The 21,486-nt window shown below is 28.7% G+C and overlaps 1 protein-coding gene across 2 annotated transcripts in view; it reads left to right on the top strand.

The window, feature by feature from the left end:
• The first annotated feature begins 10,169 nt into the window (after positions 1 to 10,169).
• The window catches only part of LOC129958684 (adhesion G protein-coupled receptor L4-like), a 54,238-nt gene continuing 42,921 nt past the window's right edge, over positions 10,170 to 21,486 (top strand). For both annotated transcript variants that reach the window (XM_056071329.1, XM_056071330.1), the window contains exon 1: positions 10,170 to 10,383. In XM_056071329.1, the coding sequence (XP_055927304.1) occupies positions 10,299 to 10,383 (85 nt within the window). In that variant the 5' untranslated portion in view covers positions 10,170 to 10,298. The remainder of the gene's footprint in view (positions 10,384 to 21,486) is intronic.

Genomic DNA, 21,486 nt, shown 5'->3' with positions numbered 1-21,486 from the left:
TCGAAAACCACACAAAACAAAACTTATGAATTTTTGGTATATTGCTGTAACCACTAATCCCATACAGTATTTTATAACGTGCAGAAACCACCTACGACACACAAGAATTTGAGATCAGATGTAACTAACATAATTAAGTATTTTGTATCAATAAAATGTTTTGGCAAAACTCACATACGCTGATTTGATATTACAGTGGCAATATGCTACTATGTTTCTGGGTGACAACTGGAAAAAGTGAGTGTTACAATTAAAAGACATTACAGTTATAGTTGTCAGAAGTTAATGAAGAAGCCTGAGACATAAGAATATTTGGCATATTGGGTAGAAATTAATATCAAATGTTGAATCATATATTTAAAGGAATGTTCAAATGGTTTTGTATAAATAACTATAATACTAAACAATGTAGCACAGAAAGAGCAGGCATAAATTTATCGGTAATTCATTGAACAAGGAAAGAATTTATTCCAAATGATAATTGTTACCACTATTTGTAAAAGTCTAAAAAGAAGAAAAGGCTTGCAAATATCAAATACGCTATTTTGACATCACAGTGGCAATATGCTACTATGTTTCTGGGTGACAACTGGAAAAAGCGAGTGTTACAATTAAAAGACATTACAGTCATAGTTGTCAGAAGTTAATGCAGAAGCCTGAGATATAAGAATAGTTGGCATATTGGGTAGATATTAAATCAAATGTTGAATCACATATTTAAAGGAATGTTCAAATGGTTTTGTATAAATAACTATAATACTAAACAATGTAGTACAGAAAGAACAGGCATAAATTTATCGATAATTTATTGAACAAGGAAAGAATTTATTCAAATAACAATTGTTGCCACGATTTGTAAAAGTCTAAAAAGAAGAAAAGGATGTTCTTATGCAGAGATGATTTTAAAAATGCAAAGTTACTGCTGAATTATTGTCAAATCCTAATAATCCTAATTGTATAAATAACTATAATACTAAACAATGTAGCATAGAAAGAGCAGGCATAAATTTATCGATAATTTATTGAACAAGAAAAGAATTTATTCAAATAACAATTATTGCCACGATTTGTAAAAGTCTAAAAAGAAGGAAAGGATGTTCTTATGCAAAGATTACTTTAAAAATGCAAAGTTACTGCTGAATTATTGTCAAATCCTAATTCTGTTTCTAGCTTGAAAATGTTAAATACGCACTGTCAGTAAGAAAAGTGAATTTCTTTTTCTTTGGATCTCCAGAAAACTGTCAGAATTCTGAAAACATTCTGTATAAACTATTTTCTGTAAACTATTTTGAAACCCTATTTTGTATAAACATTAAATTTTTCTTGGAGGAGATTCGTAAAAGTTGGGATCGTCTTCCGCACCTGTGCGTCTCGTTTCAAAATATCTTATGTTTTTGCTCTGAAAGGAAGATGCTCTTCTTTTACTGTCTAACTGCATTTTAACGTAAGTTCTTTTTCCATAATTTAACATAAGTTCTTAACCAGGTGTTTGGTAGAATATTTATTGAATATTTTGTAATAATTATTATAATAATATAATAATTTTAAATATTTTTCGTGTTTTTATGCTAAATTTTTGAAGTCAGTTTTTCCTTCTCATTTTGCCGAATTTAAAAAGATTTTTAAACAATTTATTTGCGCACTTTCATTATTGCAAATTTTTTTCAAATAATTTTATAAAGTGCTACAAAAAAAACAGCTAAGAAATATCCGAATATTATTTCTTCCGGGTAATCTCGGCAAATAAAAAAAAAATCATTTATTCCGCCAATTGTGCAAATACAAATCCCTAAGTCAAAAAAATATTTTGAAAATAACCTGTTTTCTCAAAGATAAACAAAAATGCAGTTGATGATAAACAGAAGAAATTTATACGAAAAGTATCTAGCTTAACCCTTTAACTGCTTTCTTTATTTCTTTCTTCCATTTTTTTTTTCATTATCTAATTAGATGACATTTCCGTTTCGGAAATTTGCTTTCCTTCTTAATCAATTTAGCATATATAAAATATTTAAGACACTTGTGGTTTATGTATGATTTTAGTATAGTTTAATGGCGGTTTTGAATTATTTAATATTATTTGAGGGATTATCGCTTTTCTCAGATTTATGACTCGCATACACTACTATTTTAAATAGGCAAGAGAGCAGTCGGAACGTGCTAAACAATCTTTTAAAAATGGACATTTAAATTAATTAAAATCTGATTAAAAATTATTTTAATTGTATTTTAAAGTAGATACAACATTAATTTCATTTTTATGGCGGAGATATGTCTATCGCTCAGCCACTTTGCGAATTATAAAGGGTGTCCCAAAATTAATACAAGATTTTAATTTGCCACCATTCGTGAAGTAAAGTGTTAGCAGCTCTATTAAAAATAACCATTTGGCAGCTGATAGTTTAGGGTTAGTAAAAATGGAGCGTTACGCGATAGAACATAATAGAACATACGCGATAGAACATGTTAATACAAAATAAAAATTAAATTTTAAAAAAAACAGTTTTTTTTCTTTAACCCTTTAAAGGGCCATTTTTTTCTGGTCATATTATGTTAAAATATTTTTAGGCTTGAAATTAGAACAAGGAAAGGGATTCATTTAACTTATTAGATAAATTTAATTTGATTAGTTAATTAATAAATAAGTAACAAATCAAGGCATATCATTTTGTGTAAGAAAAAGAACTGAAGCATCTAAGTTTCTGTCTTTCTAAAAAAAAATTTGTCAGAACTTATGCCAACCTACATAAATTCATACAAAGATTGATAAATTTGGTGGGAAGCATACTTCCCACGGCCCTAGAAAGGCTTAAATTGTTATAGTTTTATTGAATCGTAAAGTAGGATAGGGTTATGTATGGAATAACAAAAGGCAAATGGCCTCCACGGCTTTGCTGGCACATACGCACTCTTTTGCCGAAATTTTCCATGACCATTTTGCATAAATGGGGCTGAATTTCCTCCTTCAATGCACGCTTGCTTGTAGACTTGTTGACATAGTCCTTTGACTTCAAATAACCACATAAAAGGAAATGCAATGGTGTTACATCACAGTATCTAGGGGGCTAATTCTCGAATTTTTGAATGTTGGCAGCCAGAATTTCATTATTTTTGAAATATTGTTCAATAATGAAAACACATTGTTCTGTCGTGTAACGGTCCATGTTTACTAACCCTATACTATCAGCTGTCATATATTTTTCTTAGGGTTGCCAACACTTTACTGCAGGAATGTTGGCAAATTCAAAACTTACATTAATTTTGGCACACCCTTTATATAAAAATATGTTTTGTGTCATTACTATTTACTAAAATAATGTAACAGCTTGGGATGAAAACAAATTCTCTGAACTCAAAAGTGATAAATGTGCTTTGACTTAATTACTACCTTTGATGCATCATCCGAGAAATTCCTTCAATAATATCTACAGATTCGTAGTTCTTTTTTTTTTGTATACTTCATGCTATTGGCAACGGTTCAGGTTAACATGGTAGTCTGCTTATATTTTTAGAAATTTTGATCTGTTATTGCTTACTGAAACCATAATAGTTGATTTCTTGAAAATAACTGTTTTTAGATCAATACGCAAATTTTAGTTAAACACAGGAAATTTTCATCGATTATTTTCATTGAACCAGAGAATCATATTACTATTAAGCAGAAAATGGTATTTCATCATATATTAATTATAGTTTTTTTATTTATTCATCTGTGTTTTTAAAAACAAATCTCACTAAAGAAGCACTTTAGACGTAGAGATTTTGAAATTGTCAAAACAATAAACTGGTTCTTGCTTTCCTTGTGGGAGCAAAAATAGCGATTTTGCTCATCGATGGCAAGTTGTACATGAGCCGGTCGTAATGGGGATTATTTTGGGACAACCGAGCCCATGATATTTCTGTCATTTAGTTCATAAGAATTTAATTGGAAGGAGTTTAGTTGGCAGGAAGGGGCAAATTCATTTTTTTATGGTTATAAACTCTCCCACTAGGAGGTACCTCAGAAATGACGATAAGAAGTTTCCGGTATGGTGGTTGGTTCTCCCCGCCCTGTTATGTGTGTGCCTACGGACGGATCACAGTAGTCAGTTAACAGTCTTTTTGCTTATATTGATTTTCCATACTACGTATCACAGTATAATTATCAATATGATTTCCATTTTTGAATGCGGTATTTCCTTTCTAGTTAAGTTAATAAAATAAAAACCATAAGTTGAAGCAGAATCTCCTCAATTTTCGGTAGCATCTGCGGAACAACTCAACTATCTATCAGAGAAATCTCGAAGAACTGGCAATGGGAATAATACCATTAAAACTATGCTCCCATTTTTAAAATGGCAAAATCTTATAAATATTTTCATTTATATACAGGGTGTCTCTGAATTCATGAGCCAAGCTTTAAGGGTAGGTAAAATGCATATAAAGAAGCATTTTTTTTTTTTTTTTTTTTTTTTTTGAATATGAAATGGCGGAAATGGAAAGTGAAGGCGGAAAAAATAAGAAACGCTGAGAAATGAATAAAAAAAAATTTAAAAAAAAGCTCTTTTTTGTATAATATTTTTAGAGCAGGCGATAAGCACGTTAATGATGCAGTTTAAATAAAGATGACTTTCTGGGGGAAAATATTGAATAGTTAAAGAAGTTTATTTAGTTTGCATTATAAAGTCATCTGCAAAACAACTTTATTGAGTTTGTATGGCCTTACATGAACTTCAAACGATTCGTTGCTGTAAGAGAATATTTTTGAGTGATTGAATGATTTAATGAAAAGATCTGTATTTCAAGCATTTTAAGGAAGTTGGATATTGACGAAAGAGATTCTAAGAACAGAAAAGTGAAGGAATTTTAGCTGATCTCTACTGGATTTGATGTGGGATTTTCTAAATGTAAATCAACAAAAGAATCTTCATCTCAAACATTTTAAGTATGTTGGATAATGTCATGCATACAGTACATATTCACATTTTATTATATATACATTCCATTCATTTTCAATCATGCACACGCATTTCATTCACATTTAATCTAGATGGAGCAAAACACTACGAACAATGGAACCAAAGTATTTGCATATTTAAATTCAGTAAAAAAAAATCTATCAAAATCATGTATTTTTCCTAATATATCAGAAAAAAGTTAAATTTTGTAAATAAAGCAAATATTTAAAGTTATATAGAGAAAAACTCAGATAGCATAAAGTACCAAACTTCAGTTATTTACATTTCAAAACATGGAGCAACGAATGACAAAAAATTCTAAAAATAAAGAAAGAAATATCTGATTAAAATTACCATTTTTTTAAACCTTTAACCTATTTATTTTGATATTTAATGAATATTTAAACTAATGACTACTTGCCTATCTTTCTCTATCGTTTGTTTTAGGAATTTTTTAAAATTCTGTCGTTCATTGCCCATTGTTCTGAATTGCTTAACTTCAAGATTTGAATATACCAAGATATATGATACCATCAAAATTAGTTGTTACCGATACAGTGTCCCGAATAAGAATATTGCCACTCAGCATATAAATTCCTCAAAGAATTATTTTTTCATCAACCTCTTATATGTTATTTCATGTCATAATTCTAAACATCCAGAAATATTTGGAATTTATATAGCTGACTCTAAATAAAACAGCATATGCTTGTTGTGTAGCATTTCTAACTTTTAATTTTGATGTTCTGCTAATTTAAGAAAATAACAGATGATATAAATAATCCTGAGTGATGTTGTACATGTGGCAAACTTTAGAAGTAAGACAGGCGTACAGAAATGAATCATTCTAACAACAGAAATGACATTGTAGCACAAAGGGGGATCGCTTCAGAGTTTTTTTATCAGTGAATTAAGTAAAAATAGATAAACTTGCGGATGCACTAGATAAAATGAACAACATATTTTTATGGAAATTCAATGGATAACAATATTACAAGCCGTACACAGTATTACAAATATAATGACAAATAATACGCAGTATAAACAATAATCATATGGAGCACCTGGCCAGCTAATGCCCAGATTTATTTAAATCGTAGAGATACATTCAATAATATAGGTTTTGTTCCCTTTAATAAGATTTTCACTAATGACGAGTTTCTGCCTTTACCTGTAAATATTTGAACAATATTTTATCCATATTTTATACACGATTCCAATATAGGTTCGTCATCATAGAATCTGATGCCAACTCATTCAATCTAAATGCATCTTGAGAAAAGAAGCTTTACCTTCAGCGAAGAATAGGAACAAGTAAAGAAAAACCAAAAGTGAAATCGAAGATTATCACTCACAACCTAGATACACTAGCTTAACAAGCATTGCGGATATATTAGGGCGAAAATTATAGCCATAAAATTTATTTTAAAAAATAGAAAAGAATTTAAAAGAAACTGCTGCTTAAAAAAAAGCTGAGAAAAGATGAATTCTGCAAGTGCAGATGTATATTTCCAAATTATAAAGTTCAATAAAGATTTTTCTCATTCATCTAATAGTAACCTAATAAATATATTTCAATATATTTTTAAACCTCTTCTTATGTGTAAAAACTAGCAATTTAATCGAAAATAATTCTCTTATCTTTTCATGTGCATTTTTCCATTTACGATTGCATTTATAATATTTGTAGGCCAAAGATATAACGCCCCTTAGTCAAAGATACAACACTATGTAGTACATTTAACAACAGTGTAAGGATTTATTTAAAAAATTGAATAAGAATCTCAAAATTGAAACTTTTATTTTTTAAATATGTAATAACTGTAAAATTAAGATGAGTTAATATCAGCATTTGCAATAGAATTGTGAACTTACATACGAAGCCAATAAAAAATATATTATTGAAAATCGATGAAAGAAGCAAGAATCTGCCTTGCTACTTTTAAAGATCAAATAAGAATAAATGACATTTATGACTATCATTTGCTGTATTTTTTTTTTTTTTTTAATTGTTCAAATGATTTCCACGAAACCAGTCGCTGAAATGCATTCTTCAAATGTGAGACAGACTGCCATCTAAGAGGAGTTCCTGAAATGTTTTGTTCTATTAATCTGTATTTTATGCAATAGATGGCAGCACGATTCTACAGCACTGATTATTTCTTTTTATATATATATTTATCTTTTAAAATTTCCCCATAATTTTAAAAAGTGGCTTTGTAATAAATTTATTAGAACTAAAAATTACTTCACATTTTTAATATAATAATCTGATATATAGGAGCAAATCTTTCTTTTTCTTTTTAGTGCAAATATATAATACAAATTTTTTACAATTTTATACAATATCGCAATGTGATCGTAGCAATATTGTTAAGTATTTTGTGGTTTTGTGGGTACATTTTATTTGTATAGTCATCAAATGGTTCCTTCGTTATAAAACAAAAAACTGTCAATGTGTCTTTGAAAGATTGATAGCATTCAAAATATCAGGATATCCGAAGTACTAAATTATCTAAATAATTCAATTAATTTGGTTAATCGATATTTTCCCGAAGCACTCTAACTACTGAAGGCGAAATATTCCTATTCTTTAACAGGATTGCATCATACTGATGAGATATTCAATTTGTCTAAGACATTGTGCAGTATTCGTAATTTTGTACGATATCGTAAAAATATGTTATAGTATCTTTTGTTACTTGTATAATCGAATATTCAATTTCATCTGATAATACTAAATAATTTCCTGAAAAGCTGTCTAAAAGTAAGTTCGTATCTAATTTTTTACAGTAATGATGAACTTGAAACTAATATTTCTTTTTTCATGAAAATGTTGCATAATTCGACATACGTTTAATTGAAATTATATAAATTAATTAAAAATTTTAAAATACTAAATTGACATCCGATTACTTGACTGCATTTAATCTAAAAAATGAATTTTTCAAAAAAATAATCGAGGAAATATAATTGAATTAAAACATCCAATAATAAACTTTTTTCTGAGCAATCCCACAATATTCCATATCCAATCAGATTGAATTGTTTCTTTTGATTCCTCCTAGCGAAAAGATAAAGCTTACAATCAGAAAACAGATGCAAGCGTTTAACTAATGGTTTCTGGTCGTCTGAAAATGAGCCTTAAAATTGATTGGAAAATGAAAAAGGCGTGAGTCGTATTTAGGGTTACTGTGATTTTATTGGATGTAAAATTGAAAGTGAAAAGAAGTTAAAGAAAGTGAAAGTAAAGTTACGGGGAAGTTTACATTTTATATCATACTCTTACACTTTATACATACAATAAAGATATCGAGACAATTTTATATCATCCATAATTTTAAAAAAATAATATGTATACATTTTTATCGAGGTTATTCGCTTTCTTCATAAATATATTTTTATTCTGGTTTCTTAGTTTTCATGCAATACTTTGGTTTATTCCCGTTGATGTAGATAGTTTATTTAGTTTATTTCTTACATATTTAATAACTGCAAGATAAGTAATATCGAAGGAGGAACCTTATCAGATAATGCATATTTTAACATTTTTCCAAAATTTATCTTTTTAAGCGTTCATCTAGGCCTCGTTATTTTGAATATATTTTTCTTTTAAATGCATGTTTGCATAATTTCGGTAACGAAAAACGAATTCTGTGTTTATTACTGCTTATCCGTCGTGAATGAGTTAATTAAATTAACCTAACTGCTTTTGTTCGACAACAAAGGTAAACAAAATCTCAGATAATGCAAATTTTGAATGAATTAAAAATTGTTAAATATGTCTATGATTCACAGATTTACTATAAATTATATTAATGTGTCAACTCTTTCTAAGACCTTATGAAGCCAATATTGGAATAAAGCCTATATTAGGATAGATAGAAATATTATTACAAAGCCATTATTACGAAGACAACATATTCTTAAGAACACGAATAATACGTTGATACTTGAAGATACTATGCGAATGATATATCATGTTACATGCTTTCTTTAACGTGTGAATATAACGTAAAATATCATATCCTTACGTAAACATATCATTCTTACTCAAACGTACTATTCTTACAAAGTCTGAAAGTTATCATTCTTACGTAATCGTATCATTTTACTAAACTTATCATTCTTACTGAAACTTTACGTAAACTTATTACTTTTATTGTATGTATTATTCTTATTGATACACATCATTACTATCCAATCTTCCAAGCATGAAAACATCCTCTCAAGATTTATTTTGTATCTATAGTACTTATTCTCCTATTCAGGAGCTGAAATATAATTATCAAAGTGAATATATAAAAATTCTTTTTGGATGTATCAGGTTGCTTTACATGATATTTTTCTATAAAGATATGGAAATTATTTTTATAATGAGGGGAATTACATTTACTGTTTCTTAATTCTTGCGCAGCTTTATTTATCATGGAAGTTCTATTACATTTATAGCATTTACATTAAACATTTATTTGGTTTAAATTGTAAAATTGATATCCTATTCAGAAACAGCTTAAAGGCTGTCCACAACGGATCTGTTTTCAAAGACCTTTAATTTCTTTCATTATATTTATAGGATTGAAGAAGGCACACATATAAAGCATAAAGTTTGTTCGTAAGCTTTTAAATTACCCGTTCTTCGACATAGGCTAGACGAACAGTTTTTAAGAGAAATAAATATCCAGTAAGCAATTTCCTTCGTTTAAAAAAAATCGTATTTTATAAAACACAGCAAAAAGTGAAATTAGCTCTTTTTGTTAATTCTTGATTTCATAGAAAATTTTTTTAAATAAAATTATGAAAAAAATATACACTTCAAAAAAAGCATATGAAGCTGAAGCAAAGCATATGAAGCTGAAAGACAAACATTTTTTGCTACAAAAATGCTTCTTTTTTTCAATGGAGAATACCAGGCACAAAAGAATCTCTAGTTTTAGAAACAAGGAAAATTGGATTTGTTTTAATTATCGTTCTACGCATCTGTCGAACAGTAGTCGATGTCATTCATAACATTGACATTCGCGAAGGTCGCAATATGCTTTACATTTGCCTCTATTTTTTTGCAAATAAATATTATTATTTTCTCATCGCAAGCGACTCACCGCCTAATGTGGAGGCAGGACACAAAACTGCTGCGGACGCTGGAATGCAAATCGCGGTTTACCTACAACCAAAGGTAGACTTTGGTCGCGACTGATAAAAGTCGAATTTCACAGTTGACAGAATCGCTTGTTGATGTTTGAAGAGTGCATTTCAATGAATCGGTTAACATATAATAGAGGAGAGTTGTAACATGATGAGCAAAAACGTGTTGATGAAAATAATTTTGATGAGATTGTTTAATGACTGTCAAACTGAAATATGCTAATGAACTTTTGGATATATGCCAGCGCATTTTTTGCTCTGGCTTGTTTAGAAGCTGAATTAAAAACTCTTTCGAGAAAGGGTATGTTGCTTTTAACTGTCGTTTTTGATTTATGTGAATGAAATGAATATGAATAGTTATGTTTTCAGAATAAATTTTTAAACTAATTGAAGATAATTTAAAAATAATTAAGTGAGTGCGTAAATAAAAAATTTAAATTTTCAAATAATTTGACAATATACAGCACGATTTTAATTTTTCAGTTGCAATTGTATAAATCAATCAATGTGTGTAAAGGATATAGAAGTTGTTTCAAGCCAAAAATTTAAAATAAATGCTTCCCCACTTCATTATTAAATAAATTATCCACATTTAATTTTTAATAAGTAAAAATGATAATGATTCAGATATAACTCACTCTCTAGTATTAAATTCATTTATATTACTTTTTTCAAAATAATTAATGCCTAGTTTCAAGCTAAAACAAAACTTATTTAATTATGTTGTTTAAAATAAGGAAATCATTATGCGTATGCTTTAAATTTTAAAGCATTGAATTAAAGCTGTACGTAAGAGAAGTAGTTTTAAATAGTTTCTAACTTCATCTAAAGCGGCATGCTTATTTCCTAAATAGTTAATTATTAGATTCATTAGAAAAAAGTATGTTTTAAATGTTTTTTTTTGTCTATGATTAATTTATTTTTTATCATTATTAAATTCCAGCATGCACAAGAATTTTTGCTGTATAATGTAATACATTATTTAAGGTTTTATATCGTATCTTATATTATCCAGCTTATAATCATATTTTTACTAAACATAATTCCTAAGAAGCCTTCAGTTTTGTCCGGTAATTTCTATTGATCATCCTAAACTATAATTTTTATCTTGTGGGATTTTGAGTATGAGAAGAATGTCTGCATTTTATGTCCTCAGAGAAACAAAAATTATAATATCCAAATTTCAATATATTCATTTATGTTGCTACTGAATTTTTTCCCTTGTGGACAAAAGTAGCTGAAGCTGTTTATTATGCTGACGCAATTCATCTAAGTGTCAGAAATTGACGCAAATATCAAACGAAAACAAGCACGGGAAGAACCGTCGAGTCTGGTTAAGGTATATGTACATCAGCCAGAAAACACTTTCTGTCGATTTAATAAAAGTATATTGTGTTTCGAAAATGTATACAACTATTTTTATGATATTTTTAAAAAAAGTAGGAATCGTAAAGAATTCTTCAAAAATAGCAAGATAATATTGATTAATATAGGACTTTAAAAAACATCATCCGCTCTATGAAAATCAGCATAGCTATCAAAAACATTCTCCTCTGTGGTCTATACTAACTTCAATTTCAATTAGATGGTATCTACGGTAAACACAAATAAAATAGAATAAATCTTTGATGTTTGAAAATATGATTAAAGGGGTCGATAATATTAAATTGAAAATCCCACTCCAATTAAAGCAGAATTGAGATCTTAAAAACATTATAAAATTTGAATATTTTAATCACTTAAAAGTTTTGGTTATTCTTTTTATGTTTATTATAATTACTTAAAATTACAAAGCACTGAATAGAAACAAAGAAAGCATTTTCCTTTTCATGAGGGGAAACTTTGCGGACAAATGAAAAATGATGCTTTATCTTATTGTTAAATTTTTGAATTTAAAAAAATACTCAGAAGATCTTCGAATTTCTAGTCCGAAACATCATGCTATGATAAAGTTTTAGGCTTGATTCGTTCATCTTTGCATTATTATTAAAAATTTGGACTTGCCGTTTGGATTTTGATAAAAAAAAAATGCATTTAATATCATTGCAACCGTTCGTGTGCGTAGAAAAACAATTATAAAAGTAATGTAAAATATGCATTAAAAATAGAGAAAAAATTGTACTGAAACTAATTGTATTGAATTGTATGAAATTGTATTGAAAAACTAAATTTTAAAGTGATACACAAATAGTTTTTGTGCAATAATATGTACCGAAATTATTTAGGGAAAACCTAAACATTTCGATTAATTTTAAATTAAATATTTTCCTTCCTTTCTTACAGAATCCGTACTATTTAAGAAGTAACTATGCGCCAAAATTAATAGCTCAAAGTTCAAACATCTATCTTGTAGAATGTTTTGAATGTTTTTTGCATCATGTATATCGCATCATGGATCACGGAATTAACAAATAATAACAAGCCTCTAATATTTATCATATTAAAAACAGTTTTTGTCTTTGACTGTCCAACCATATTTCATAGAATATTTTGTGATAAAATGTTATCTAGTCGTTTCTATGGACTGAAAGATACATTGCTTAAGGCAATATTTCAGTGATTATAACTCCGACCGAGGGGGGGGGGGGCTCTGATATGGGAATAGCAAGTTTCCGGTATGATGATTGGTTCTCGCCACTCTGGCGGATATAATAATGGTGTGGTTTTAGCTACTCCTACTTATGATGGAACTTGCATCTTATGGGTGAAGTTGCGCCGTGGCCGATTATGGCGTAACTCATATTTAGAAATTAATGGGGGGGGGTCCCATATTCCACTGGCATCCGAAATATTTCTCGACTTCATTCATTTTACAGCAAAATCTATAACTAAACAAAAAGCATTGCATATCGACATTCATTGCTTCATATCCCTCCTTGATTCAACAATCCTCCCACCCCCATACAGCGTTTCATCCCTAAGCACTTACGAGTTTGACTTGCTGTTCAGACTTCAAGGGGAGGAAATTTCAAACCATTTAAAAGGAAGATTGCAGAGTTAAACTCCTAAATCTAATAAATACGAATTTTCTGCTTTATATCAATCAGAACAGTATAATGCATTTGAATCATACGAGTCATCAGCTTAAACCCTTAATTGCGTTCGTTCTGTTTCGGAATTGTGCCGTGGATTGATTCAATGAAGAGAACACTTGACATGTTTATAGTTTTTATTACATTTTCGTATCGAATTATAACGTCTATAAATGACATAATTGAGATTTTAAAATTACAATTCAATACACTCGGATGCCACAGTTAAATATTCATTATCAGCCAATATTATATGAGCGTAATTAAATCTATTGGCGCGAGCCAGATATCCCCACATTTCTATGGTAAGAATTTTGAACAATAGACTGCCGATTCATTATTATGGCCTGACCACGATTCATCATATGTCACTAATGTCTAACGTGTTTCAAAATGGGAAGTTAATTTAACCATCTCCTTTCCTTTTCTACAAATCAATCAAATTGAAATAAAAAACCTTCCATAAAGTAAGTTTCAAGATGGACTGAATTTCCAGTAACGGTATCAGAAAATCATAAAATATGACATATATTTACCATTGGAAAATGTTGCAATAATGGGTATAAATAAACATTTTAAAATCCCTGGTTTCACTTCATTTTATATAGCAACATAAATCTTTAGATAAAAAAAGCTAAGGCAGGCCAAAAAAATTCAGTTTTTAGGAAACGTTTGTTAAGTTTTATTTTAAAAAAATTTTCATTATTTAAAACTCTATCCTTTCTTAATAATTTTAATATGAAAAATATTATATCATATTTTTAAAGACTGTATAGATAATATCTTTTGAACAAGTATAAAAGCCAATATAGCTTTCTTTTTAAATAATTTAAAATTTTTAGCAATGTGTTAGAAAAAGGTTTAAATGATATTGTGTCATTAAACAGGAGTATTAAGTATTGTGTCATTATAAGTATTATTTTTCATGATTTTTCGCTGAAGGACGAGCACGACACAAAACGAAATGAGGAACAGCTGATGAAAATTTTATCCCTATAAATATATACTGTGAGATTTTAAAAGGGATTTCTAACACGTGTCAATCACAGGAAAGGAAATCATAGGGATCATTTAAAAGAATATGCTTAGCTGGACAGTATTTTATCCCTTCACTCGGAGTGTGGGAACCTCTGACTAAAGCGTTTTCACAGAGATTTTGTTGCATTGATTAAATAGAAAAAGTGGAATAGGATCAGGAAATAAGAGAATATTTTAGAATGAAGCTAATATAGGCTAATTTAAGACAAAACTTTGGAAATTAATTAAGTTTAAATTAGATTTTAGAATAGCATTACCTTTAAAGATTGTAAATGACTTTTTCGAACACTTGGCAGATTTTCTAACTAAAATATTTTACTAGTCTAGTCAATAGTCTATAATTTTCATGAACATGTGGACTGTCATGTTTGCCTCCTTGGTATGATTTCTCGGTTTCTTGTTTCATCTTTCATCTGAGCTTATCTGTGCTGGTCGACATACACCTGCGATAGTTTGAACGTATAAGAATATAATCGATCTTTTACCGATCTCTTTGGCATATCTTCACATTAACCAAAAAATATTTTCATTCTCTAATTCTAGTTTTTTATGATAAAATATCCATTTCTTTTATTAAATCTTCCCTATAGTAAAAGACTTCCCGTAGAAAAGAAAAGTCTGCCCTGTAGAATTCTTTCCTTGTGTTTGCCCCCTCTGTTCTATTGTAAAAGAACTTTATTGTATTGTTGCTTTTATATACCTGACATATGTTTCAAATTTGTTCTGTGATTTTAAAATCACCGTTTATACTCTACATTGAATTTAAAACAGGATATTTTTATCAAGTCTGCAAATGTTACCACTTTAAAGTAACAGTAATTGGTATCTATTTTCTATTTACTATTCTAAAAGGCACTCGTTAAGAAACATCAGTAAGTTAGATATAACATTAAGTACAAAGGAAAAAATGTAAACTTTGATAAATAAAAACTTAGAAAATTTCTCGATGGTCATCATGAAATTTGTTATCATCTGCTTCCTACTTGCTAAGTAGGGACGAGATACCGTGGAGTGGAAACAAAAATTCAGTTAAAAAAACAATTGTATTTATGTATTTACTACTCTTTTCACGTTCTTCGAGAGTAAAGCCTTCGAGATAAGATTCGCAGAGAATGTAGAAAAGATTACAGAGTTATATGGCTCAAGCAAGAAAATGTCAAATTTCCCTTATTGCTACATGATATGAAATATTCTTCTGATAAGCAATTGCGCTTCTGAGTTCTTTTTCTTAGAAGGAAGGTAGTAGCATCCATAAAATATAGAATAAATATCTAAAAAGATACCCTTTCTACAATAAAAACAAAAAATTCAGATTATTTGAAGAACGGTTATAGGATTTTTTAAAATTTTTATATAGAGTTACTTAAGCATTTTTCGTAGACAAAGATATTCTAAAATTATTGAATAAATTTTAAGCCATGGTTGGATAAATGTTAGGCATATGGAAACGAGTCATTTTTACTGTAGAACATGGAATGATCTCTACAAGAGATTCTTTGGCAGGTCACTACATCACGGGGGTTATTTATATTGTGTTTAAAAAATATGCAGCATACTGTAAAAAATTCATATTATTGCTTTCCTCAGATAGAATTAATTTTTTTGTCATTTATTAATTTGTGAAACAGACTTTTATAACCTTTTCCGCAGAACCTAGTCTTTTTCTTATCAAAATTTATATCCTCTGTGGGGGCACTATGAGCACTTGAATGATATGTAGCTGGATAAGAAGTGAGTGATCGAGATATACCTTGGGATATACCAATGGTTCAAGATCGAGTTACCTACATTCCGATGACGGAGTGTTCGTCCTGCAGCAAAGGTTTAGGCATTGCCGATGATGACTTTTCGGATTCCAAACCAATTACCTTGGTATTGTCGAAACAATTATCACTCTAATTACTCCGAATATATAAGCAAGGTTGGGATAAGTAATCTTTTATGGTAAATGACTATTAAACCTAATTGGGGAGAGGAAATATTGATCCTATGCTCCAGTAATTAAATGTATTACAATTTAATAACTCCAACCAACAGCATAAAAATAGGAGCATATATTACTTATCTAATCAAGGAGTTTCAGCAAAGCTTCTATAATTATTTTTTTACTGTTAGTTTCATTTTATTATTTTACATAAAATGTTAAAGGAATGTAAGATTACTAGATTGCATTAAGTAACGTAAAATTTCTTCATTACAACTCTTACTTACAACACGAAATAAAAACAAATGAATGAATAAAAAATTACTCATTTTTCAAATGTCACTAAAGTTCGTTTAGGTTCGAATGAAAACTATTGATTAGTTTCTAAAGAGAGAGGAGAAAAGCTTCAAATTTGTATAAGAAAAATTCAGAGTCTACCTTTCAGATCTATTCCGATGAATCAAGATTTTTGTTGATGGGAGATGAATTCCAAGCGAAATATGAAAGATATCTCACATTTAATTAGATATTTATGTATATAAATGGTACTAACTCAAATTGATGTAAATGTTTTTAACAACTTTTAATATTTTTAAGCTTATGTAAATATTTTTATTTGTATTCTGTTGAAAAAGAAAAAAACAGAAACTTTAAAAAATAAGAACTTAAATCAAATTAAAGACATAAAAAATATATAAACTTTTTAAAAACTTAAAAAATAAAGAAAAATTTAGCCTTTTTTCGGATTACATGTTTGACATGTTTCAATGCAATATGAAACAAAATCGTTTTACTATTTTTTTCAGCAATTTTTTTCCGATCTTTATTACTTTTTCTCTCTTTATAAAATTTTTATAAAAAAAAATCACCTTTTTTTAAAAAAAATAAGCTACACTTTTAAAATAAAGTACTAAAATGCATATTTATCAGCTCATATAATGCCATTCCATATACTTGTTTCAGCAGTAATTATGAATACTTTAATGGGCATGGGATTATATTGCATGACAAAAGCTTACATCGGCAGAATGGTTATTTTATTGCAGCATTTTTATTGATTTTGCAGAAAATGTTTAAATATTATTTGCTAATAACTTTTTTTCAGCAATCCGAGTCTCAGTGAAAAATAGCATAATATTGCTCTAAATATTTATGTAGGGCTCTAAAAATAAAAGTTTATTGAAATGTTTTCTTAATTTTTATCGTTTTTAAAATACAATTTACTCTAATCAAAATGGAGAAAATTCTTTTTCGATATATTGCTCCTTCCTCTTCTTTTCGATTCTGAGATGCAGTTTGATTACAGATTCTATAGCATCACTGTGAATCAAAATGTCGTATATCAAATTTACTCAAGCATTTTTTGATGCAAAACACCTGTATGGATTATCTGTATCTGTTCTTAAATTGCTATAATTAATAAGCGATTGCTGCCTGTTGTCCCAAAATACTGTATGCCGTAAGTGATTCTAGGACAGGGATGGCGAACCAGTGGAACGTGTTCCATTGATGGCATGCGACACAATATTTTGGGCACGCCGCCGATCAAAACGGTTTACATTTTATTTCAAAATAACAAAATTCACTATAAAGTATTACGAACAAACGCGAGTGTTCCCATTCCATTTAAAATTCCCCATTCCATTTTTTTTAACATATATTTGTACTGTTGTTAAAAATTCGCTTGCTGAGAGAGAAATTTATTTGAAAAGAATTGTTTCAGTAACTGATGGTGCTCCAAATATGGTGGGAAAAAAGGTTTTCATTAGTTTATTTCAAACAGACGTAGGGCATTCGATTCTTGAACTCCACTGCATTATTCACCAACAAGCCTTATGTTCTAAGAGTGGTTTAACATCTTTTGATAATATAATGGCCACAATATAATGACATATAATGGATCTCTTATATCATGATAAAATATCTTATATCATAATATATAAGGATCTCTTATATCATGATAAAATATCTTATATCATAATATATAAGGATCTCTTATATCATGATAAAATATCTTATATCATAATATATAAGGATCTCTTATATCATGATAAAATATCTTATGTCATAATATATAAGGATCTCTTATATCATGATATATAATCATCTCTTGATAATATAATGGACTATGGTTATTCACAAAAATAGTCAACCTCATATTAATGTAGGCTTGAAATAAGCGAAATTAATAATAATAGAATAGGTTTAAAGTAAGCGAAAAGATTTTAATTGAGGCTTTCTGCAGAAGTCAACTCAGTGTATAATGGCGTACTAATGTATTTTGCGGTTCGGAGATTATAAAGTTAGTAAATCGATAAGATTGTTGTACATTTGACCGGCTTTCAATATTAAGGCATCTGACTCATTTCGGAGGGGATTTTTCAAAAAAAATTTAATGTTTATATGATTTATTTATTAATATAAGGATAAAATAATGAATAAAAGTGAAATTATTTAAATATATATGTAGCTTTCGAAGAAAAAAGCATGTTTTGATGTAAATTTTAACATTAATTTACAAAAACTAGGATTGTTCTAGAGAAAAGAAATTACAATATTTTTCATTTTTCTTTGTAACATTATATGTGTAACATATATAAAAGTGTAACTAACTATTATCTGAGAATTATATTCAAAAATAAAAAGAAATTTGTGTAATATATGAAATTATCTATGAAATTTTGGAATTTTTTTCCAACAGTATTTACATCAAACAATCACAAATCCCTTTTTAGAGCATTAAACATGAAATCCATAATTCATTAAATTCTGCATAATATAACGGGCATTAATTATAAATTTCATTAAGATATCTTGATTATTTTTTGATATATAATGATACTCGTGCTGTAGAATTACGAAAAAACTCGTTCTTCAGAAAATGCATTTCTGATGATTTTTCAAATTAGAATGAAAATAAACTTTAAACCAAGACGATAGATCAGGGGTCACATATAGATGGTACATGAAAATTATCATCTTCTTCACAATCTGAGAAAAAGATCTTGGAGGAAAATGATTTCTAGTTCCCCCCAAATATGAAATATTGTACTTCTTACGTTAAAGAAATAATGGTGGTCAAATGTACAGCATGGTATACCTTCACTTTTAAAACTCTATAAGTCATTTTAGGTTTGGAATAGTAAATCCAGAGCTTACACAAACTAAGGCTATTAGTTTGTTTATAGTATGCATATACTAATATCATCCTTTATTTGTATCAAAAACTGCTATGATGCAAAATTTTATGCTTGTAAGATTTACTAGTAATGAAATCAGATAAAAGTTTTTATTCATCAAAGTATCCAAGTATAGAAACAAGTGAAATTAAGTAATTAGTAATTCATCTTTGGACTAAATACAAAAACTTTCAAAATCAGAGGCCCATTGCCACCACAAATAGAAGTGATCAGAGATACGTATTTTATATTGATTATCCACCTCTGTCTACAATTTGTGTTTATTGAATTTCCTTGCTTTAAAATTCAGCTTATTTCAAAATTTAAATATTTGTTTTGGAACTATGCCGCTTATTTCGAATTTGATTAATAATTATCCACCGGACTATATAAAAATGACTGTGTGTTTTTTTATCTGTATGTGTAAAGGAAAGGCGATTTTTTAAATAAGATATTTCTTATCTTTATCTTCAGGCAACTTCATACGTTCGCATTCATAAAAATATTTTATCGTTCCTGCGAACAACAGCTCCAAGAATTGGTTGATATTTTCTTCATCAGAAATTAAAGTTCCCCCATTAGAAAGATTGTTTCGAAAAATAAAGTAGTCGCATGGTGGCAGTTTGGTGAATATGTTTAACACGGCAACACCTCATATCTATATTGTAATAATATTTGACGAGTGATTAAATTTACAAGCATACTAATGTTATCATGGTGAAAAAACGTAGTTTTGATTTACCAACTGTTTATTTTATTTACAGGTATCACTTGGTTTATCTGACTGATAACAATATGCACAGTAATTCATAACCTAACTCAATTAATGCAAAGTTACAATCTTGTGAACTGTTAACAAATTTATGACTTTAATTAAGTAATAGGATTTTTTAATTTTTCACAATCGCAATTTTTTATTAAAAAAAAGATGCTTTTTCACAAATAATACTCAAACATTTGTCATAATTACAACTCTTTTCACAAATAATACTCAAACGTTTGTCATAATTACAACTCTTTTCACAAATAATACTCAAACGTTTGTCATAATTACAACTTTTCGGCAACGGATAATGCTTTCTTGACCATGGAACAGTATATGTATTTATAGATTTTAAATGAGTAGGGTAGTTTGTCAGTGTGCGGATTAACAGAACATTTATTTTTTGATCATCCCTTTACTTTGATATTTGAAAATGTAGAATGGTGCATCTACCAGGATGAAACATGTCTGCATTAGCATTGAGAGATGAGAATTTATCTAGATAGAATTCTAATAAACATATTTGTTAGAACAAAGAGGTAACACTGAATTTCTCTCACCCTCACCGGATCTCTTTCCAACTGATTATTTTGTAACGATAGCTAAAAAGTTTTATTTGTTGCTTTAATAATAACTTAAAACTGTGAGTTGAATGCATCATTAAAAGCATGAATAAGTTGAAAGCATGCTCAAAAACAATATGCTTTGAGCGGTTGAACTTGTTCCATCAGTTGATTTTAACAGCAGAAATAAATAACATGATAAATAACATTACAATTACATAACTTCCTTGTAACTGAAAAATGTGTACATTAGTACAAAAACCATTTTGTAATTATAAAAACCTTTATTTTAAATATTAAATATTTATATAATTTTATTAAATATTTATATAATAGATATTCAAATATGGATGCTGTATTCGGGATACTCTGTTTTCATCAGGGAAATATTTCATTCCCTTGTGTAGAGGTTGCATTGGTATTACTTAGTTTAAGAAGTAACTGAATTTTGTCCGAATCATATTGTTACATTAATCTAATTATTTTATGAAAAGAATGATTTGTGTACCATTGCAAAAAGTTTTAATATTATTTTGGTGCAAATCTTTGTATTTAATTATTGTTTTATGATTTTTAAAAAATTGGAGCTTTTTCTTTTTTACATAATTATTGTCTGTATCTGACTTGAATTAAATCACCTTTTGAAATGGCTTCGAACTTGTCTCCAACAAATAAATTCTTTGCAATAACGGGTCCCAAACTGGTCATTTCATTTTTAAACCTCGTTTCTCTCAAAAGTTGTAATATCTGTGACACTGATATGCAGTTATCTTGAGACACAATTTGAATCTGCAACCCCCGGCAGTCAGCAGCAGGAAGTTGAGCACATCTGACGTGCCTGTGAGCATATGGATAAAACTCTCCCAATTGTCTATAGTTGTTTTGCCTCTTAACTTTGATGCCCG

This window comes from Argiope bruennichi, chromosome X1 (assembly GCF_947563725.1).
Source record: "Argiope bruennichi chromosome X1, qqArgBrue1.1, whole genome shotgun sequence".
Lineage (NCBI taxonomy): Eukaryota > Metazoa > Arthropoda > Arachnida > Araneae > Araneidae > Argiope > Argiope bruennichi.
Note: the sequence above shows the minus strand (reverse complement) of the source record. Positions and strands in the feature narration are given on the sequence as shown.